This window comes from Coffea arabica, chromosome 2e (genome assembly GCF_036785885.1).
Source record: "Coffea arabica cultivar ET-39 chromosome 2e, Coffea Arabica ET-39 HiFi, whole genome shotgun sequence".
Lineage (NCBI taxonomy): Eukaryota > Viridiplantae > Streptophyta > Magnoliopsida > Gentianales > Rubiaceae > Coffea > Coffea arabica.
The window spans coordinates 33,343,494-33,367,710 of record NC_092313.1 but is presented as its reverse complement, the minus strand read 5'-3'; the positions used below and the strand labels follow the sequence as shown (position 1 = coordinate 33,367,710).

The following is a 24,217-nucleotide window of genomic DNA, read 5'->3' as shown; positions in this document are numbered from 1 at the left end:
ATTCATACCCTTGGCATTCAAGGTGAGGTGGGTTCTATCTTCACCAGTCAATTTATTTCTGATTTTTTATTTTGATTTATGAGTAATTTCATCTATTATAGAGGCATCATATGGACCTTCATTAACAATAAATCATAGTTCAATATCAATCGATTGCAAGAAAATAATCATTCTTTTCTTCCAACTCACATAATTGGATCTATTGAATATTGGGGGTTTAGTGACAGATTGTCCTTAAAAAAATATGACATTGTTGGTTGCCATTTTACTCCAAAATCGCTTGAGTTTAATCTCTAGGAAACTAAACTCTGATATCCATTGTAAGGATCGAAAAAAAACTTAAGAGAGAGGTGAATTAGGTTTATTAAAAAGCTAATCAAGTTATGAGCACTTTTTACTCAATATAAAATTTATCCTCTTTTTTAAATGATCATACAATAAATCATTCAATGAATGAACAATATCACTTGAGAGAAGTAGAAGAGATAAGCAATTTAAGAATCACAACATAACAATAAGTAAATGAGAAAAAAAGAATTGCAGACCAATTGACTACCAAGCTTCTCTTGAGGTTATAGATCAATTCAAACAAGTTTCTTCAGATTGATGAAATGCAACTAATCTTGTGTACAACGGAAAGCTCACCTCCTCATTGCCCCAAGCTCCATTCGGTCAAACTAGAAAGTTTTACTATCCCTCAGGACAACCCTCACAGAGCTATACTATTGAACTATTCACTCACAAATGAAAAGGTTACAATGAATTTCATACCACCAAAACTACAAATCTTCCTTAGAGAGTATTTTCTCACTAAAATTACTCTATATCTTTTGTATTTTCAGTGTACAAAAGTTCTTTGAAAGTAGTTGACCATGCACTATTTATATGAGACCAAAAAGTGTCTCATTAATGCTTCCAACAGATAGAAGGCAGTTGAAGAATCAACTATCCGTTAGGAGTATCGGACATTCGGTACTTCCGATACTCGCGTCCGACAGCAGTCAGTGAGGTTGAAGAATCTTCATTAATTATTTTGAACATCTGGTGTCTTTGATAGTTGCGTCCGAAAGCAGATGATGAGTTTAAGAAATCTTTTTCAGTTCTTTCGGACGTCCGGTACCTCTAATGTTTTGCGTCCGAAGTGCTGTATTGTTTATCGGATGTCCAGTACTCTAATGCTTTGCGTCCGACAGCAGTCAGTGAGGTAAAGGGAATATCTTAATTCATTCGGACGTCCGGTGATGGAGTTTTTCATGCGTCCAAAGTTGCGCAATGATTATTGGACGTCCGATCCTGTCTTCACAAGCGTCCGACAGCTTTCAGTATCCTTTGTCTTCTTTCAATTACACTTGATTTTTGAATCAGATTTGCTTCATGGCTGAAAGTTTTTCTTGAGGAGATATTAGCATCATCCAATTATTTTGTAAACATTAAAAGTCAGGGACCAAGATTGACAGTTTTTTATTCAAATACATACTAATTTTGATTTCTTTAACCTCTGCTATGATTTCTGTCTTCTCTAAATTTGGTTTGATTTTCTCTTCATGTTGTTCAAACATCTTGGAAATAGATTCAGGTTCCTTCTCTTTGTCATTCTTATCCTGAACTTCAGATTCCATGACTTCAAACCCGTGAGAGATATCGAGTTTGAAATCATCGAATTCCAGAATAGTGATATCCGAAGGGTCAAATAGTTTTATTTTTGACCAGATGAAAATAGAGTAAGCATGCACAATAACTAGAAAATAATAAAGATGAATAAAAATTTTCATTGAATTATAGAGCAAATAGATATTTGACAAAATACAAGTATTTTGCAAAATAAAATATTAGTCAAAATAAACACATTCCCACAGGAACTGTACAGTGGGAGCGAAACAAAATATGTATTAACATGACACTTGAAAGGATTCAAATAACTGAAAACAAAGTAGTTTTTGTGATGGATTTTGGCCAAGAATAATCCCCTTAATTTACCGAAATTTTCTTCAAGAAGGAAGGTAATTTGTAGTCCAGTTTTGGATGGCTTCTTCCAACACAATAGGCTTCTCGACTATTCCAATTACTTCATTCTCTTCCACAATGTATGTGGTAGGCTATGAATGGGATAGGTAAAAGGTTCCTCAGGTAGATTTACGACATGCGGAGCAAAAGAGGTTTGATATAGGGTACGGGTAGTGGTTGTTGTTCAGTTTGATTAGCAGGTAGGGGATCATGCTGAACACCACTGCTACTACCAGCAACCAACTGATCAATCACGCGCCGTTGTGCGGTAATCTCCATGCTTAACTTACTGAATTTGTTTAACATTTCGCTCAGTTGAGCTCCCAGATTTGTGAGGTCGGCTGCTGACGTCGTTGTAGACCTACCAGATGATTCAGGATGTGCACTCATATTTACACTATTTCTCAAAACTCGGTTACATGATCGTGTGATGATGGGATTTCTTTGTGTAACTATGTTTGCAATTACCTGAAAATTTAGAAAAAATTCTATTTAGATTCCCCTCTTGATTTACTGTTGACAAAAAGACAGAAAAGGAAAAAGACACGAGTTAGTAAAAAGTAATTCGGATGCATGTCCTATTGGAGAACTCTTTTCATCCTAACATGATGCAACACCGTCAAAGTGGGGCCCATTTATCAAACCTATTTTTGACCACCATTTTACACAAAAGAAAAGTCATTCCAAATTTTCATTTTTATAAACATTATTTACATCATTTCTTGGAGACGATCTCGTACATAGTCATTAAACCTTTTCAACCTATCTATTACAGCATTTTTGGATTCTCTGGTATAGAGATTGCTCATGTGTTCCACTTGATCGTACAATTTCCCACATTTTCTTTCCAAATCTTGGTGTTTCTTTCGCATCTTTTCATATGCCTCCTTATGTTTCTCTGCCATCTCCTTGCTAGTTTTGACGGACTCTTTTAGTTACAAATTTTTTCTATCTTTGGTTTCAATAATGGCCATCAATCTCTTGACCTCCTTGGATGGTTCGTCTTGCAATTCTTGCATACCAAAACCCTTAAGCTAATCCTCATATTGCGGTGTTACTAAATCCTTCTGTCTAAGTTCCGGAATGTACTTGATGTGCTCATCATCAGATAATGTTCCCCATGCCTCAATGATAGGAATTTTCATCGGAATTTCACTTGGTCATATCCCTTTGTCAAAAATAATGGTGAATTCGGTTAGATCAAATATATATGGCAATTCTTGAACGCGGGCCAACTGTCGGAGAAACCTCTTCGGAGTATAAACCATGGTACCCTGGGTGCGTGAACAATGGAATGAACTCTGATGCTTTGGTACGAAATACGGGTTTAACACAATTAGTCCAATCTAATATCCATCTAACATTCTGATCAGACAAGTCTTTTAAGAAATCCACATACTCGGCAAATCATTTCCATTAACCCTCTTGTGATGCGTGACTATCCAATTATATCCAGACATCGGCAAACTATCAGGAATAGGTGATCGTCTCATAAAGTGCTCCATAGCCCATATGTGCAGAACTAAATTTGATCCATAAAAGAATTTTTCACCCCTTTGACAAGTAGTGCAAGCTACAAAGATATCGACTAAGATAGTTGGAACAATGGAGCATTACCTATCTTTTATCCCTAAAAACAAATCAAACATAACTTTGGTAAGTTTAAAAGCTATCTTCTTGTCTTTTCTCAGGAAAAGGTAAGTTTCAGTCATAACCAATCCATACACCCACAGTCTTTTTCGCTTCCACATTGCTTTGAACGTAAATAAAAAATCTCTTAAGTGTCTCTCGAACCCATCTCTCAATGCAAATCGGTCGAATAAAAACTTCACATCTATGCTTTGGTCACATCCTCGTATTACGGATTCTTTAACCCAGTGAAATGGCAAAACTCGACCTTGCTAGACACAAACGGAAATATTACAGCAGTACCATGAATCGATAAATTAAGAAGGCAAGAAACCTCCTCAATTGTCACGGTTATTTCTTTCTTGCCTAGTCTAAATGCGGAGCAAATAGGGTCCCACAAATGTATCAAAACTTCTGCCAAATAGCCATCTGATTTGATATCTTTAAAATCCCCAATTGATCCTAAGTGAGAGGCTACTTGATTAATTTCACTAGGAGAAAGCAATGCGGGCCACCTCTGTATCTCAATCGGTGCTACTAACATTTGCTGGATTCGTCGAGGGCATTCCATCTAGAGACAAGAAATTGATGTCAAGTGCCTTACCTACAGGTCCCACTTTTTCGGTTAAACTGGAATTTAAATGTGAAAATTCCAAAACAGGGTTAAATACCCATGGGAATATAGGGTTGGCTTATTCTTAACATGGGATTTCCTAAATGGTATTCCCTCTAAAGGTTGATGCATGATGTCAATTCATCAAAATAATTAAATATGCAATTTGAAATGAAAACATGACCTAAGGAGCCCTTTGTATGCCAGGGTGGGCTTAGAATGATGTGTAATTATTAACCTACGAATGCAATACATCGAAATTTAAATGTGCAATAACCTTTCTAAGAGAGTAGGTTCTAAAAGAGTATCATGCCAGAACTCTTATTTCGAAGACTTATGAATGTAATAGAACAAGGAAAGATTAGTTCAATTGATATATGACACATAACACATTTGAGCAAACAAAAATAATATGAAAAATAGAAGGCAATTAAAGAAAGAAGGGTGTAATCCCTCCCCTCGTGCCTAGTGTTTCTATTCGGGTGAAGGTTGACTCTATCCTAGGTGATTTGTAATATGGATGCATGAGCTTGGATTTACTAATACAACTCGACTTGATAAGGTTTCAGATCCTCAAACCTTCAGACCAAAGGCGAAGGGTCATCAATCCCAAGGCCTAAGAGTAGATGGTTCGAGTGATCCCTCGGACATTACTACGTGCACGTCGTGCCACGGCCACATGTCTAAATGGATCAATTCTAATTCTAAATAGGAATGAGTGGTATGATAATCACTAAAAGTAAAAAAGAAATAAGGGGGTTATAAAATAAAACGTATGCATGTATAAATTGCTCCTTTTGTTGAAGGGAGGGATTAAATACCATCAAATGTGATTGAAGGTTTTAGAGTGGCTATCTCCCCTCCCCAAGATGCAAGCACAATATATAAGTGAATGAAAGAAAATAAACACATTATTCACCATATACATAGATATCGAGATGATTGCGCGTGTTAAATGCAAGAAACCCTAAAAAGAAAAAAAAAAGCAACTTAAAACCTCCAAATGTGATATATAAAAAGGTTAGAAAAAGAAAAAAATTGACTAAATTAAATGCTCGGACTCTTTAAAAAGTCCCAGTGGAGTCGCCAAGCTGTCGCGCCCCATTTTTAATGAAAATAAATAAAATCACGGGTTTATAAAAATAAATTTTTTATTTATTTTGATTGAAAATGAGTTTTTAATTTGTAGAGAATAAATAAAGAAAGAGGATCTAAAATGGAACTTAAAAAGTGCGACAATTTTGACCCAAAATAATAGTTTAAAAAGGGTTTTTAATAAAAAATAGGAGTCGTCACTTGGTATTGAGTTAAGGTGTACCAAGTCACCTAAAAATGAATTTTAAATAAAAAGTAGAGAAAACCCTTTTAAAAAAACTCCAAGTTTTTGAAAATCAAGAGAAATGGGTTCGGGAGTCACGGTCGAAAAAAGGGAAGGCAAGAATAAAATTCAAGACACCTTTTCAACATAGCCAAGGTTAGTTGCGTGATTTAGTCGAAAAATTTTCTTAGTTTAACCTGTAGAACTTATCACATTTGAATGTTATTATATGGATACACCCCTAGATGTAATAACTATCGGAAGGGTCAATATGTCTCTTCGAAATCTTAGTTGGTGCAAATCGTATTAATTGCGACGCCCAAAAGTGATTCTTTGAAAAGGTCACGAATATGCAACAATGAAACTTGAAAAAATAGAAAAATTATAATATACAAATATACGTGACCTAAAAGAGAGGGATGCAACATAACGGGTATGGGGCTAAAATTCGTGACTCAATTTTCTCTTTTATAGAGGGAATACGAGCGTGCTAAGGCTAAGAAACCATATTCGTACATATCCCATATTTAAAGGGTATTCTCTAATCTAATCAAGCAAATGCACTAATCTACTCCTAATTTCTTTAAATGAAATACAAGTCTAAATGTCATGTTTCACACATAGGAATGAAGGATATACATATAAAGGAAATGTCATGCAAAAATGGAAAATATCCTAAAAAAGTAAAAAATATGCATGAAATGTAGTACTTGTCACGCAAACATGATTTAGCGCGTGAACTGCCTAAAGGATCTAGCATTGGACTAGGCCACGTCTATAAGATCTCCCTAGCGTTGGACTAGTGAAAAATCAGAAAAAAGGGCCACAACTAGCGTTGGACTAGTGTGGCGACGTCATACACTTATTATAACTAAACAAATCATATAAAACATAATAAAAGTAAGTAAACACATAAATCATATAAAACACATAGCACATAAGCATGATATCTAGATGCCCCTAAGAAAGCGAGTAAACATGTAAACACACAAACATGCAAGCACGCAAGTAAATAAAAGCAAATAGAAACCTAACTATTACATTCGGGGACCTTAACTACAATCTAGGGGGCAAAAGAATAAAATAATAATCTAACTATTACATTTATCTAACTAAATACATTTTTGGCGAAATTAAAATCTATCTATTATATAATCTATCTAAATACATGTCTTGAACCCCATAATTATTACAATTTGGCATTTAAATGCCTCCCAAATAATTATCAAAATTAAATTAAATATATGCAACTTAAAACAGATAAACAAATAACTAAAAGAAAAGTCACTCAAAAAACATGCAATTACACACATAAACACATAAAAGCACATAAGAGGATTTAAAAATAACACAAGAGGATACCTTCCTTTGAAGTAGTAGCTAATGGCGGATTGGATTTGCCCTATTTAACTCCAAAATTAACAAAAATCATCAAGACACCAATTTAATTAACAAATAAATCATAAGAAAATGAAAATAAATATGAAATCTATCAATTTAGGCATTCAAATGGAATATAATTAATAATTAAAAAATAAAAGTAACTTCTATCTAAGAAATCAAACAAACAAGGACTTAATTTCAAACATTAAGAAATTTTTTGGTGGTCAAAATTAAAGAAAAATAAAATTAAGGGCTTAAAATAAAGCCTACCAAACCTAATGCTAAAATCCACAAAAATAACCCAAAAACCCACTTGTTAAACCCAACAAAAAATATTACCTAAATCCTCAACCCTTTTTGCTAAAAGCCAATCAAAATAATAAATCTATCAAATTTAAATTCCCTCCTAAAACTCATAAATAATCTGTCCAAAAATCATATTAAAGCATGCCAAAACAAATTAAAATTTAAAGGGACAAAATTGATTTTATTTTCTCAAATTTCGGGCCATAGTAACATTAAGCAATAGCCCGGGGAGTCAAAATGTAATTTTTAAAAGGATTAATCACATTTTATCCCCTTAAAGAATACATCATTTCTCAGTTTACCCCATAACCTTTAATTTTGCTCACTTAACCCCCTTTAGGACAAAATTGCCTTGTATTATTTTGACTTTTCATTTATCTTGTTTTCTTTTCTTTTATTTCTTTTTCTTTTTCTTTTTTATTTAATTCTTCATCTTTCCCACAAAAATTTTCACCTTAACGATTGAAATTAAAAAAGAGAAATTGTAGAGATCTATCTTCTCCTTAAATGATTAAAAAAAATATTCAAATCACTTTCCTAAAATACAATTTTGTTTAGCCTTTCAATTCTTTTAATTTTGGGTTTTCTCATTTCCTTTCTAGTTTCTCATTTTATTCTCAAAAAAATATCATAAGATGAAATTATTTTCCTTTCTTTTATTTTTTTTCTCTTTCTTCTCTCTTTCATGCTTCCCAATAGAAATTCCATTTCAACAAAAAATTTTTGAGTTTGTAATTGCATATTTCTGGGTGAAGGTTTAAAAGACATCAAAAACTAATTTTGATTTTTTTGTATGATGCCACGTGTCACAAATTTCAATTGATGATTATTAATCAGGTCACAATTTCATCTTAAGATATTTTCTTGGGAATAAAATGGGAAACTAGAAAGGAAAGAGGAAAATCCAAAATTAAAAGAATTGAAAGGCTAAAAAATTATATTTTAGAAAAGTGATTTGAATATTTTTTTTTAATCATTTAAGGAGAAGATAGATCTTTGCAATTCCTTTTTTTTAATTTCAATCATTAAGGTGAATATTTTTGTGGGAAAGAGGAAGAATTAAATAAAGAAGAAAGAGAAAAAGAAATAAAAGAAAGGAAAACAAGGTAAATGAAAAGTCAAAATAATACAAGGGCAATTTTGTCCTAAAGGGGGTTAAGTGAGCAAAATTAAAGGTTAGGGGGTAAACTGAGAAATGGGGTATTCTTTAAGGGAATAAAATGTGATTAACCCTTTTTAAAACTTGCATGCATCTTCTTCGCTGGTTCAAAGCTTTGCTACGTTTTCTGGGTTTCCTTATCAAATGTGTAGATCATGCAAATCAATCTCCAAGCTAGCAAAAAACTTGCAACTTACACCTTTTAATACTAAAATCCAACATCAAAATTACACAAACAAAAAAAAAAAGAACAGCAATCAAGGAAACATTAGAAAACAGACATAATGAAATTATGAAGCATGTTCACCAAACCAGCAGCAAGATTTCAACACTTTTGTTTCAAATCTGATGATGTATGAGCGGCAAAGGATAAAAAGGATTACCTTTAACGTTAGAAGGCACCAGTTAAACGTGAGGAATCCGAGGAGAGCGGGATTCGAATCTGAAGTTGCAAGCCAAAGTCTTTACTGCAGAAATTTCAGTAGTGGAGAACCCGCGACTTCGAGCCCCAATTTAGTTGTCTTGGAGATGTTTCACTTGATGATTGCTGAATGAAAATTGTTCCCGGATATCCAGAGAAGGAGCAGAAAAAGAAATCTCGCTCTGAAGGTTAGAGGTTAGGTCGGAATTTGACCGGAAAGTGGGCTAGTTCGCCAACCTAGTTCCAGAATTTTTTGCATAAGTTTTTTCTGCTTTTTTTCTCGGTTTTCTCTCTTTTCCCTTCTTTCCTTTCTTGCTCTGCCGCCCCTCTACTCTTTCTCAGACTCTCTCCAGGTTTTCCATAGCTTCTCCAATTTTTTCTTTTTTTTTTCTTTCTTTTTCCCTTGCTTGTTTCTTCTTCCTCTTCTTGCCCGAAACTCCTTAGTTTGTCCTTCTCTATTTCAGATTTTTCTCAATCCCTTTGCAGTCTCCCTCTTTCTTGCTTTCTCCCCAGATTCTTTCCCTTCCTCCTCTTTTCCTTTCTTCCTTTTCTTCCTCAGCTCCGAAGCTCCCTTCTTTTTTCTTCGCAGCCTCCCCCTTCTCCTCTCTCGGTCCCTTTTCCTTTTTCTTTCTTTTCCTCCTTGCCCACAGCCTCCCTCTTGTTTCCCTCTCTCTCTCTAGTTTCTCTCTCCCTTTCTTGCTTCCCCAGACTCTCTTTCCCTTTCTTGCTCTCTCAAATTCTCTCTTCCCCCCTCTCTTTCTCTTCTCCTTTTTCTTTTCTTGTTCTTCCCAAAACCCTTTTTCTTTTTTTTTTCTCTTGCTCTGGTTTCTTCCACGCAGCTCTCCCTTCCTTTCTGTTTTTTCTTGTTTTTCTTTTTCTGATCTCCCCGCAGTCTCTCTCTTCCTTTCTTACTCTCACCAGAATCTCTCCAGGTCCCTCCTTTCTTCAGCCGCCCCCTCCTCCCTTTCTTTCTTTCTCTCTTTTGTTTTTCCTTTTTTCTCCTACCCGAAGTTCTCCCCCTTGTTCTTTCCTTTTTCATTCTTTTTTTCTTGTTTTCCTCCACTCAGCCGCCTCCCTCTCTCCCTCTCTTGCTCTCTCAGATTCTCCCCCTTGCTTTCTTCTCCCTTTTTTCTCCTTTTTTCCTTTCTTCTTTCCCCCCCAAGCTTCCTCCGAAAACCCTCCTTTTTTCTTTCTTTCTTTGTTTCTCCTCTGCCTTCCTTTCCCCCGAAGCCTCTCTTCTAGTTTTTCTTCCCTCAGTTTCTTCCCAGGTTTCTCCTTTCTTTCTCTTCTTCTTTTTCTTTTTCTTCCTCCTCCTTTGCTTGTTTTCTCCTTTGATCCTCAGCCGTCACCTTCTCTCTCTCTCTCCCCCTCTTTCTCTCGGTTTCTTTTTCTTCTTTTTCTTCCTTTGCCCCCTAGCTCTCTTCCTTGTTTCTTCCTAATTTCCAGATTTTTTCCCAATTCAACATGTGTCCTTGCCACCTAATCTAGCAAGTGTTGTGGTATGCAAAAAGACAAAAACACATGGCTCATTTGCATGCATTCCACCTAGCTATCTTGCATGTATTGCACATATTTTGTTTTTTTTTCTTTTTATTTTTCAATGCAAAAATTTAAAGTAAATAAATATTACTTTCCTCTTTGAGATTTACCTTGCAAATTTTCATTTTATTTTGAAGGAATTGAGTTTAAAAGATTAAAAATAAATTTTTGTGAGAATTTTCTTTTTTTTCAAAAATTAAATGCAAAAAAAATGTTTTAAAAATGATGAACCTAACTCAATAAAAATAGCTAACTATCATTTTGTGAATTTTGATTAACTAAAACATAAAACAAAAATGAAATTAAATAGAATTGAAATTTTGGTGTCTACAATTTGCAGCTACATTAATGAATTCCTAAGAACCCTAATCAAAGAGAGGCGATTAAGGGAGGATTATCCGATTTTGGATGAAAATGAGTGGTTTTGAACTGTGTCTAATCAAGCCAAAGGGATGGAAGAAAATTCCAAAAATCAAATTCTTGAACTTGAGACCATGACAATGGATGAGCAACTAAATATGGAGGAAGATAGTATTGTTGAAACGCCCTTCATTGAGGAGGATGGAATCTTGAAAAATCTGGTATCCCCCACCAAAGGTTCATCCATCAATATGAGTTCCACCAAAGAGATGGGAATAGGGGATGGGTAGAGTGAAATCTTGGGCCACCCATGTTTCTTATTGAAGGAATAACCATGAATCTTGGGTATCAAGAAGTAAAAATAGATTGTAGCCTTGAAGTCTTCTCCCCTTCAAGAAGTGCAGAGGATGAATGTTCTTATGTTAGAATGATAGGTTCTGTTTTGGGGATAGTTGACAACTGGGCTCCTAATGAGAATCAAGTGACTGTTGAAACGATTACGACAACGAAGGCAATGATGGAATGATCTGTACACATAATTTGCAAGCTGATGTTTCATTGGAGACAAAGTTGATCAAGCCAAATGGGATTTTTTATTTGGGAGTTGCAAAATTCCCAGATGATACCAAACATTATTCTGATGATGATGAAACTGATAAGTGTGAGCCTTTCCTTGAATCAAGTGGATGCAAGAATCATTCTGATTCCGTAGTGGAAACGAGTCATATTGAATTGGGTGAGGATTTTAATGATAAACTCGATATCTTGATTCATCATCCAAAGTTACTGCATCATGTTCTTGATGAACTTGCATCTTCCATCAGTTCTTATAGAGCTTCGTTCTGCATGAATGAGGATTGTTTGGGTCTTCTTGAAGATGTCTCTGATTTTCATGATCCATTGAGTAAAACTAAAGTTGATATAAGGCTCACTTTCTTGTTTGTGATGTTTATGGAATCATGTTGTTGTTGATATGAGAAAGATTAAATGCTTGGATTTTGTTGATACTGACTCACAAGGAATTAATCTTAAGCCTGAGAGAGAGATGATTAGTTGGATTGAGTATTGAGATTCAGGGAAAATCCAGGCTGAAATTTTGACGAATCTGCAAAAGTTAATGACGGTTGGAGATAATGCTTGTAATTCCAGTTATGGGCCATTCAAGGTGTTGTGGTTTAGATTCTCCAAAATATTACTAGTTATACTTGAAGAGGAGGATTGCTCAAGAGCTGTTCCAAGGTATTTGGGTTTAGTTTTCAGCTACCTAAGAAGATGGGACTATAGTTGTATGCTACACAATGATGAGCAGATTACTAAGAAATGGCAGAGTGAAGATGTTCTACACAAATTACAGAGGATGGGAGTGCTAGCTTATTTGTCCCTTGCTAAGATTGAATCTAGTATGAAGGGGTTCATGGAAGACAGAAGTAATGGTCAAGGAAACTCTACTCTTGTAACTCTGCATTTATAGTGCATAAACCACACAATGCACAAAGATGTTGAGTCAGGTCATATGATGCTTTATGCTCAGTCTAGTACTAAGATTGGAGATTTCATTCCAGTAGGAGTTTATGACCTTAGTTCCAGAACAAAACATGTCACTATACTCATGGTTCGCCATCACGGGTCGCGGTCACGTCACGGTCTCGGTTGTTCTACATCCGTCATGCCATATCGGTTGAACATTGGGTGATACGCTCATTATAATACATGAAAGTTTCCAAAAATTTCTAAAATTAGAAAATATCAAAAAATGCACAATTTAAAAAAATATCCGAGTCTGCTCCGAATTGACTCGGATATATCGATTGATATCATGCATCACGGATTAGAATCGACCAATATCGGCTGAGTCAGAACAAGTCATCGTGGATATGGTAATATCTGCGATTCGGGGATCGGTATCGTACCGGTCCCCTCCGTTCCAGTTACGAATCGGTCGATACGTATTGGCATCGGCCAATATGGCGAACCATGACTATCCTAGCTAGAACAATGGAAAATATGGTTGAGAGCAAAAATGCAGCTTTCTTTTTCGCGAGGCTAGTATAGGAACAGCTGTATCCTTTTGGAGCTCATCAAATTCGTTTTGGCTCCTCATTTCCTTGCCTTCCACGTCTGATCAGTACAGGACAGCTAACCCCTTCCTAATCTTATCTTTGGACAACTGGAAAATTGATCCAAGGGACCAAAAATAGCTACAAAACATGGTATCCATATCCACCATCATTCTTACGGTTTGGGAGGTTTTTTTGTTTCATTTAAAGGGTTGAGAACGCAGACTTAGGGCAAGGGGAGGTAAGGAAAGTTAGTTGCACAAAAATCTGGGGAAGGAGAGAAAGAAAAGAGAGAAAAAGGCAAGAGAAGGAAAAAAAATTTTGGTAGCAGAAATTTTTTCAGAAAAAGCAAGCTGGCCGACTAGCCACCTTGGAGCTCAATTTTCTCCTTCGATACAACTCCGTTAAGAGAGATTTTTGTTTCGGGGTAATCTAGGGAATCATTAGAGAAGGTTTCGTTTAGAAAGTTTTCCCAAAAACATTAGGAAGCCCTTCGGAAGCCCTTCGAATCGAACCCTCAAATTGCGGATTCTTCATCACCGTTATTGCTGTGAAATTTTTTAAAGTTTTAAGAGATCTCATTCCCCTCGCGTTTTCTTGTTCTAATCTCATCCAAAATCATCCTTAGGTATTCCCATGACTTTCCCTTGCCTTATTCGACATTCATGCAAGAGATTTTAGTGTGTTTATGAGAGTTTATGTTCAAGAGATTTTGATTCATATTTTTCTATGATTATGTGGTTTTTGAACCTTGCTTGATGTTTATTTGAATCTAAAATGACATGAGTTTTGTGTATATGTAAAGATCCGTGCTTAAAAGCTTGAAAAATGGAGTTCCGGCAAGATACCGCCACTTTGACAAGAATTTTTTCAATTTCCGGCAGGTCGACTCGTCGAAAAATTCAAACCTGTCGGAATGTTCTTGATTTTTTTCTTTCTATTTTCCTCTGATTTTTCTTGTTTTCTTTTATTAGATTTGATTTGATTTGGGCCATAAATATTTAATGAAATGTGTTATGGACTAAGAAGTGGGCTTCTTATTTTTTTTTCACTTGAGTTTGTGACTAGGTCTTGGAGTTTAAACCCAACCCTTTTCATCAGGCCTAATTTAATAAAATTAGTGGGTTGGTCTGTCTTTTTTGGGTTTTTTCTTTTTCGGCCCAAGAAATAAATAAAAATGGCCCGAGGAAGACAATTTTTACAATTTAGTCCTTAATTTTTCTAGTAATTTCATTGCGGCTCTCAAAACTTTTGATTTCTTTCAATTAGGTCCTTAATTTAATTATATTGTGATCCCTAAACTTTATTTTTCTTTGATTTGACCCCTAATCTTTGTAAGAATTATAATTTGACTCCAAAAAATTTTAAATTTTTGCAATTAGGTCCCTAATAGTTTTAATTTCTTAAATATGATTGTTTATCTCTTTTAATTGTTAATCATGTTTCATTTAAAAGCATTTAATAAATAAATTTTAGGAATTTTATGTTTATTCATATTTATTTGGAATAATAAAGTGAATTTGTTATATGTTTATGTTTTCTTTTAAGTTGTTAATTAAATTGGTGTTTTGACAATTGTTAATTAAATTGGTATCTTGACTATTTTGTTGGTTTTGGAGTATAAATAGGGCAAATTCTACCTCATTTAATTACTATTTCAAGAGAGGTGCCTTCTATTATTATTTTAAACTCTTTTATGTGCTCCTATATTTTTTTGTGTGTGATGGCATGTTTTGAGTGCTTTTTCTTTTACTTACTCATTTTATTCATTTTAGCTTTCATTTATTTTATTTATTTAAATTTTGATGATTATTTGGGAGACATTTATATGCCAAATTGTAATAGATAGGTGTTCTTCTTTTGACTCATGAAAAATGTAATTAGTTAGATAAATGTAATAGATAGATTTATTATTTTCAAAATTTCCCTTTTAGATTGTAGTTAGGGTCTCAAATGTAATAATTAGATCTTATTTGTTTGCATGCTTGTGTGTTTATATATTTCTTCGCTTTCTTAGGATTTTTGCATCTAGATATTATGCTTACGTGCTATGTGTCCTATATGCTTTATGTATTTATTTGCTTTAATTATGTTTTATTTATTTATAATAAATGCATGACATCACCACACTAGTCCAATACTAGTTGTGGCCTTTCTTCTCATTTCTAACTAGTTCAACGCTAATGAGAACTTATATTAATGGGTTAGTCCAATACTAGATCCTTTAGACCGTTTTCGCATTAAGTTCATACCTTGTGTGACATTTATTGCATCTCATGCATTTTTTTCTATTTTTAGGTTATTTTCATTTGCATGATATTTTTCCTACTATTATTCCCTCACCCTTTACATGTTTGGACTATATCATTTAGAATTGCATCTCATCTTAGGAAATTAGAAGTAGGTTAGTCCATTTGTTTGACTAAGTTAGGATAGTCTCCCTTCAAATATGGGAAATGGACGAATATGACCTCTTAACCTTAGCACTCTCTTATTCCCTCTATAAGAAGGAAAATTTGAGTCACGAATTTTAGCATTCCGTACCCGTTATATTGCATTCCCCTTTTCTAGATCATGCATATTTATCTATATATTATAATTTCTTTTTTGAGTCCCATCTTTTGCATTTTTCGTGACCTCTTTTAAGAATCATTCTTGAGCATCACAATTAATGAGATTTGCATCAATTAAACTTTAAAAAGACATTTCGACCCTCCCGATATCCTTTAGGTCTAGATTTGCATCCATATAGAATCATTCAAATGTGATAAGTTTTATAAGTTAGATTAGGAAAAATTTTGACTAAATCTCACAACTAACTTTGGATAGGTTGAAAGGGTATCTTAGATTTGAACCTATCAAATCTTTGCATTCCCTTTATTCAATCGTGACTCTCAAACTCTCTTCTCTTGTTTTAAAAAATCTGGAATCGTCTAAAAATGGTTTTATTTATTTTTTCAATTAAAAATATACTTTGAGTGACTTGATACACCTAAATTCAATACCAAGTGGCGACTCCTATTTTTTTTTAAAACCCTTTTTACACTATTATTTTGGGTCCAAATCGTCACATATTTTAAGTTTCATTTTAGGTCCTTTTTTATTTATTTTCTAAAATCAAGAAATCATTTTTTTAAACTCATTTCACTTTTATTTTCAAAAATGGTGTGCGACATTATAGATAGACATTTATTTGGTTTACTTGATCTCCTTCCTCTTGTCCATAAATTTGCTCATGTGGGATCAAGAGTATAACATTTGTTATCGACTTCTAATTTTTGTACATTATTGGGTCACAATATTTAAACTTTAAAGAGTAATATGGCTATTAATAACAATTCAAAAATGAAAGCATAGGGAGTTTGATTGTTGGTATATTTTGGATTTATTGAAAAATTAGCATTAGTGAATTTTTTTTTGAGGAACATGTTGAAAGGAAAAGTATCAGTGTTTTTTGGACCAGGGGCCTGGACGGTTGTCTGACAACCGTCCAGAAACTTTTCATGGCCAAGATATGATGGCCCATCATCAACGGCCAAAACGAAGCCACGTCGCAAATTTATATCAGCTGAAGAAGATGGTGTCGTTTTATTGAGTGGCAATTTAAAAAATGAAAATTTTGGAAACGGATGGAGCATCATCATCAAACGGCATTTGCATGCAACAAATTTATCCCGCCCAAATTATTAATGAAAAGTTCATTTTTATCAGAAATCCCCATTTCACTTTCCCCATTTCCCAAACCCTTTCCCCGTTGTCTGCTAATGCAAAAAATCACTCCACAAAAGAACTGCCATTTCACTCCACAAAATCACTCCCATTTCACTCCCCGTTGTCTGCTAATTTCCAAAACAACTGCCTGAATTCCTCCTAAAGATGACCCACGGTGTTTTTTGGAGGAGGAGAAACTACATAATCCAAGGCCCTGGGGTGTTGCAATAGTTGGAGATTTCAGATTTAATCGAGGCCAACTGGTGGCACAAGATCAACGAATCCGCTGAATGGCAAGATGGGATTTTTTACACTCTCTGCGCTGCCTATGCCCTTGTCTCCTCTGTTGCCCTTAAAATATTTATCCGCAACATTGATACTCTTCATTTCTTTATATTTTTTTTAATTCATTGGGGTCAAAATTTTCTGGAATTTTCAAGTTAATTTCTTATTTTAGTGAGTCCTGAAGTTTCACATTAGTTTTCGTGGGATGCATTGAAGAAATTTTGGAGCTTTGTTTATTTCGAGCTAGGTAGCTCAGCTGAGCAGTTAAAAGTGTTGAAATTATGTTTGTAAAAAAGTTATCTTTTTTATTTTTTTATTTTTTAGGTTGCAAGCTTAGTTAGTTTGCGTACAACATATATATCAGTTTGTACACATAAAATAACAACATGTAAATGATATTAAATCAAGAGATTGCCATAATGTGTACCAACTAAAATACACCGTGTACCAGAATAATAACATGATGTCAAAACTAAACAACGGGTGATAAATAATTGTAACTTGTACGATTTAAAAAATAAATGTAAGCAAATAACCCTTTTGAGGAGGTTCGTTGTTTCAAGAGAAAAGAACTAATAATTTCTCTATAATGTCTCCTAGTGGAACAGCACAGGCTTCTGCAAAAGAACTTATTGATTCCATTGTGGAAACTGTTGTTAGGATTTTTGGTTAGATATGAGTACCTCTCTTTTCTTTAATTTAATGCCTGTAATTACTTCATTACTTTCTGAACAAATCATTATGATTGCAGAGAACCATGTTATTGTTGGAGAGCTTCTTGAGACAAAAGCTGCCTAGCAGGTTGACTTGAATACACCCAAATCCATAGTTGGAGATTCCAATTGAAACCCTGATCCTGAGGCATCACATGATACTGGTGGTTATAGCATTGGCTTCTCGCTGACTGTTTTACAGGTAGGTCTCTTATGCTTGTGATTTTTTTGTTAAGGTTGAATTTTTACTCTGGTGAAGTGCTTCTGCAATCTTTGCAAGAGCAAAGTTTGTATCTCATCTTCATTTGTCTTGACTGAATAGTATTTGCCATCAAATTGGAGTTAGTTGTAGTTCATCTACTTCTCATCTCTCCTCGCCTATGTAGAGTTTGTTTTTATTCACAATTTGCATCATAAAAAAATCAATTGCACCATGCGGTCTTGCATAACTTAAGGCCAGTACATGAGTCATGAAAAGTGTGTGATTGTTAAAAGTTCTTAACTCATAATCTAGTGGAGGAATAAAATTCAGATAGTTTTATTTTAAATCTGTACAAAACTTCTGTTGCAACCACAATTTCCCAGTCTTATTTAGATAATTTTACCATTGAATGCCTGTAAGGCATTATATTTGTCATTGGTATCAAACTCCACAGTCCTCTTTTTCGGTGTCTTCCACATACTTCCCTTGAATCTTGACACTCTTGTACCACTTAGCACAGGCTATGTAGACTGCCAAATCTATTATGGTTAGACCAGCCAAGAGGAAGTAAAACCTGTATAAATGACCGTTGTTAAGGTTTATTGGGATCCAACCAGGCATGTCATCTCTGGCAGATATTCTCATGACCATGCTCAATAGAAAAGACTGCTAACATAGTTTCTCAGGAAAATCGAGGTCATGCAAAGTGCACTGCCAAAGCTTTTAAGTCCATCAGGAGCTTGATCATTAAAGAACTCCAGTTGGCCTACGTACATGAAAACTTCTGATGCACCTATTAAAGCATATTGAGGGACCTGCCAGACGATGCTCAATGAGCTTGAGCCTTCACAATTTGTGCAATCTATTCTAGCATATTTTTGCCTATAATTCTCCACAGTTCCTGCCGAAAGCATTGTCATTACTACTATTGCGAATCCAATCCCCATCCTTTGAAGCTCTGTGAGCCCTTTGGAATCTTTAGTCTCAGTGAGGTCTTTAGCATCACTCTTCTTAATTCTGATTACTATTGGATCGAGGACTCTCCTGTAGAAAAATATGACAACTGCCACGCTCAATATGTCAAAACTAGACATGCTCGCAGGAGGGATCTCGAAGTTCCACATCTTTGTCTTCATGGCTGCACGTTACTCAACAAATATGGATGCCATCTGAGTAAATACCACTGAATAAATTATAATGCATAGCCAAATTGGCAGTAGTCTCAGTATGCACTTAACTTCTTCAACTTGAGAAATAGGGCATAGATGCTACCAGTTATGATATCCCTATTTCTCATTGAAATCTCTTGAAGCAATGAATGCAGCTGTATCCAAGAACCTGTGGTACACAAGGCAATCCTGATTTATGATTTGATCAAACAAATTCTATAAAGCTAGGAGCAGACTTGTAGTTAGATTGGCTTCTATTGGGCATCAAAAGCTTTTAGAACTTACTTGAAACCATGGGTGTGGAGCATCTTTCTCGAACTAGTTACAGAACTTTCCTTTCCTTCAACTTCAAATAATTCATCATCACTTTGTGGCCCCTCCACTCTCTAGTTCCTTATTGCTGCTACTATTACTTGGGTAAACTTGGAAATAGGATTTCCATAGGGGCTGAAATGCCTGTATCTTGTGATGTCTATGAGGAAGAGTACCAATGCTGCCAAAACAGATGCAGTAGATGCCCAAAACCATATTGCCCACATTCCTGAATTCTCATAGTAGCCCAAAATGATGTTGAAACCTGCATGCCTATTTGTTTAATGTCCTTTCTGACCCAATCAATGGTAAGCTACGATTTGTTGATGTCTAATTGTTTAAACTGTTTAAGCTTTTCTTTGATTGAAATGATTAAAATATACTTTCCTTTACTAATTGCAACAATCTTAATTTATGATTTTACTCTAATTGGAAATAATTTCACGTGATAATTAGCTGCATAAGTAACTCACAGGGGTGATTTATATGCTGCAGTGATTCAATTTTGGAATGGCCAGCCACTGAAGATGCTGAATATTCCATAAAATTGTCCATGTGTTTGAGCACTGAACATAGTTACCTGATGATTTTTAAAAGCATGATCGATTGTGAGAAATTCTTATTTGTGAGATATTCTTATTTGCCTGAAAATTTCATCCTACACAATTTTCTCATTATCATATTGTGTTCACATGAAAGTTAAAATTTTGTGATGGAATACTCAGTTAATTGGGGATGAATGGAATATAGGTGACCATAAATGTCTCTTATTTGAAATCACAAAATTGATTGATAGTTAAGGTTAAGTTACAACTGGTGCAATTGGGTTGGCACACCACGATTTATATATACTTATTTGATTCACAATTGGGTTTGTATACTCATTTGATATTGCACAAGGTATTGTTCATCTCCTTGACTCACGAGTTGATTCGTCACGTGTTCGAGAGACTAACATCTTACGACGACTGGTGAAATCTAAATACTATTTATAACTTGCATTTTTAATGCATCTGTTCCATGGCTTTAAATTATATAACTAGTGTGAAAGTGTAATCAGTAAAATTATATTTGTATGTTGCAGAAGCGAACCTTGAGATTAATAATGGCAAAACAATTTGATAAGTCGGTCGATTTCAAGGAATTTATATTGCAAGTCGCAGATGTGCCTCAACAGTCTCCACACAATAGGTATATGTACTGTAAATAAGAGTTTATTTATATTGTATTTTGGAATATAACTAAATACTAAGTTATATTATTAGGATGGTAAGGTAAAACTTGTATGTCCAATTATCTGGTTCTTATGACAATGTATACCTCGTGTTTCAGTTATGATTGTGGTGTGTTCATAATGAAATTTCTGGAGCACTGGAATGGAAGATTAGGCATACGCATTACGGAGGTATATATATTATTTTGATTTATAGAAATTTTTTGGAAGCAAGTATTTTGATAATGACTTATGTATAACATATGGTGCTGATTATTTCAATGTTTGGATAGGACAACATGTGGAAGTATCGAGTGCAATATGTGTCTATAATGGTTGCAACTGAGCATAACGAATGGGCCAAATCCATCCTTGAGTTGTTAAATATCCCTCCCCGACGAAAAAATCAGTTGTAATAAATGATTGACAAATATCTAGTAATTTATAGTTGTGTTGCGTAGAATTTTGTACTTGTGTTGTGTAGAATTATCTCCTTTTGGGATTACTGTTAGGAGCAAAGTTCATCAGTTATGAAGTTTTTACTACTAGTGGGACATGTAGAATTTTTTGTTGGGAGCAAAGTTCATTACTGTTGGTACATGTAGAATTTTTTGTTTGCGGTAGACAGGGTTGGCACACCACGATTAATATATAACTTCTTGTACTAAATTAAAGAGATGTAAATGGTCTAAAACTATTCTGCATTGATTGCAATTGTCAAACTACTATCTAATATAAAAAAAAAACAATCATTTTAGTATTACATTGATCCAATCCAGTTCCAAAAGGGTCACACTATTTGACATCTTAGCATACATATTCATGGAATGCAATTAGCTTCTACCCATTTATATCGTAAGTAGTTGCACTTCTTCGTCGCTTATATGTATAGAGTACTGCTCTTTGACCTTTCCACAGAAGCCACAATGGGGGTCTGGCAATCATTGAGACAAGTAATAAATTATTTAAATCAAATATTCAGTGTTCATAAAAGTATGCCCTACAATAGTCTTGTAGCAAGGTATGAATAATTCTAAATAATAACTTTAAATAAATTTTTTTAGAGAATTACTGACCATTAAGAATTCGGTGAATGAACTGTACTTTGTCTTGCTCACAGGATCGTTAGGAATCAAAAGTGGGATATTGTTACGATCTTGAATACGGATATTATGAGCAACCAGTATTTGAGGAGTGATTTTAGGTTCATCGGGATAGATTTCAGTATTGTACTGAATAAGATACTGTAAATTTGTCCAAAATCTTGATTATCCACACAAGTGCAATATCTCACTTACCATCCTACAAGACTACATATCTGAGTGAATAACTGGGGATGATCCAAAATTTAATTCACTGAATGACTGTTATCACGAGTAGCACATTACATTAGTTGCAAAGTCATGCTAACACTGTGTATAACAGCAAAATAACTAATTTGTAAAAATTAAATACACATTGTGTTCAAAATTTAAGATGCTATGATGTACAAAAATTATGATGCAAATGTGTACATAATGTATAATAACGTGTTCAACTGAATTAACAATATGTAAACAAAAATCAACCGAAAGTAATCTAAACAAAAATCAAAATTCTGTACATACATGACCATAAATGAATACATTGTAAAGTTATACTACAAACTTATAGGTTACTATGAATATAACACATAACCAATGCATTAAATTGAAGTAACTATGCAACAAATTTGAAAAGGTCTTTTTGTAGTGTGTACCAACTAAAATACACCGTGTACCAGAATAATAACATGATGTCAAAACTAAACAACGGATGATAAATAATTGTAACTTGTACGATTTAAAAAATAAATGTGAGCAAATAAATTAATAATCTGTAAAAATTTTGTCCAAATGATATAGTTAATTCAAAACAAAGTAACCAGTGGTACATGGTATCAATCAATGTGTACAACATATATATCAGTTTGTACATATAAAACAACAACGTGTAAATGCTATTAAATCAAGAGATCATCGTAATGTGTACCAACTAAAATACACAATGTACCGGAATAATAACACGATGTCAAAACTAAACAACGGGTGATAAATAATTGTAACTTGTATGATTTAAAAAATAAATGGGAGCAAATAAATTAATAATCTGTAAAAAATTTTATCCAAAGGTATAATCATGTGTCCAAATGCAATAACGATATTTCAAAACAAAGTAACCAGTGGTACATGGTATCAATCAATGCGTACAACATCTATATCAATTTGTACACATAAAACAACAACGTGTAAATGCTATAAAATCAAGAGATCATCGTAATGTGTACCAACTAAAATACACAATGTACCGGAATAATAACATGATGTCAAAACTAAACAACGGGTGATAAATAATTGTAACTTGTATGATTTAAAAAATAAATGGGAGCAAATAAATTAATAATCTGTAAAAAAATTTTATCCAAAGGTGTAATCATGTGTCCAAATGCAATAACGATATTTCAAAACAAAGTAACCAGTGGTACATGGTATCAATCAATGCGTACAACATCTATATCAATTTGTACACATAAAACAACAACGTGTAAATGCTATTAAATCAAGATATCACCGTAATGTGTACCAACTAAAATACACCGTGTACCAGAATAATAACACGATGTCAAAACTAAACAATGGGTGATAAATAATTGTTACTTGTACGATTTAAAAAATAAATGCGAGCAAATAAGTTAATAATCTGTAAAAAATTTTATCCAAAGGTGTAATCATGTGTCCAAATGCAATAACAATATTTCAAAACAAAGTAACCAGCAGTACATGGTATCAATCAATGCGTACAACATATATATCTGTTTGTACACATAAAACAACAACATGTAAATGCTATTAAATCAAGAGATCGCCGTAATGTGTACCAACTAATATGTACAAAATGTGATATTACTATGTCAAAAATAAATAACATGTGATGAACATCCTATCACTAATATGTACACCTTAATAACCAATGTGTACAAGTAAAACATTAATTTGTAATAACTAAATAACTAACAGTGAACTATAATGCACATTATGTAAAGTATAAAACCCTCTCTCTCTTTGTTCGTAGATAGCGTTTTAAGTCATCACGAGTGTAGCCAATATTGCCTAATCCACATGCCTCTTTTCCCATGAGTTCATGGGATTGTTTCAAGGATATTCCTGCATCATTTGCAATCTCAGCTTGGACTCCTTGAGAAATACTTACTTTTCTTTGCAAATGCATCATATGAGCATATTTTGAAATGTGTAGTGTGTGATTATGCTCGATTACCAGATCTCGAACCTGATATTTCATTGTTTCTCTGTTCAAAATTATCCCCATTTTAGCTTCACATCCGGTTTTTGTTTCAGCCCGAGTTCTTTTTGGTTTTACATCTCCTTCGTACCGTCGTTTGAAACCTTCTTTGTTACATGTGTACCTTCTCGATGTAACTACACCGTCTTTATCCTTGTTCAAGTAGTCTTTCCGAACACTGAACCCAACAACTAATCCGTACCTATTGTAGAAGTTGTATGCCTCATCTTCTGACTGAAACTCCATGCCGATCTTAGGACACAATGCTTCCTCCATTGTGCTGTATTTGACAAAAGCATTTTTTGCTATTGTTTTTTAGGACAAACAATTATATTTATTTTTTATTTCTTTATTCACATCATAAGCACTTAATTATTTGTATTCACATATGTACATACTTTATAACGACGTGTACACACCTTACAACATTTTGTAAAATAATTTTTATGGATGTGTATCTTCTCTGTAATAGGTAATCACATAACTCTAATAATTTGCATAGCAT

General features: G+C 34.1%; 1 protein-coding gene, 1 long non-coding RNA gene and 1 pseudogene across 2 annotated transcripts; 1 reads left to right on the top strand and 2 right to left on the bottom strand.

Annotated features, from left to right (window-relative positions):
- The first annotated feature begins 12,956 nt into the window (after positions 1-12,956).
- Positions 12,957-20,994, top strand: LOC140036993 (uncharacterized). The gene is made up of 4 exons (XR_011840739.1): positions 12,957-17,700; positions 20,266-20,372; positions 20,514-20,586; positions 20,688-20,994. It is a non-coding gene; the product is annotated as an uncharacterized lncRNA (long non-coding RNA).
- On the bottom strand, positions 18,142-19,016 carry LOC140037149 (protein NRT1/ PTR FAMILY 7.3-like; annotated as a pseudogene).
- A 2,451-nt stretch (positions 20,995-23,445) lies between the features above and the next one.
- On the bottom strand, positions 23,446-23,988 carry LOC140004293 (protein FAR1-RELATED SEQUENCE 5-like). The gene has a single exon (XM_072077567.1). It carries the CDS (start codon positions 23,986-23,988, stop codon positions 23,446-23,448), a length of 543 nt encoding a protein of 180 aa, XP_071933668.1.
- Between the last annotated feature and the right edge of the window lie 229 nt (positions 23,989-24,217).

Bases quoted from the DNA above. Each gene is read 5' to 3' on its own strand.
- LOC140004293 (XM_072077567.1), bottom strand. From the start codon at position 23,988: ATGGAGGAAGCATTGTGTCCTAAGATCGGCATGGAGTTTCAGTCAGAA.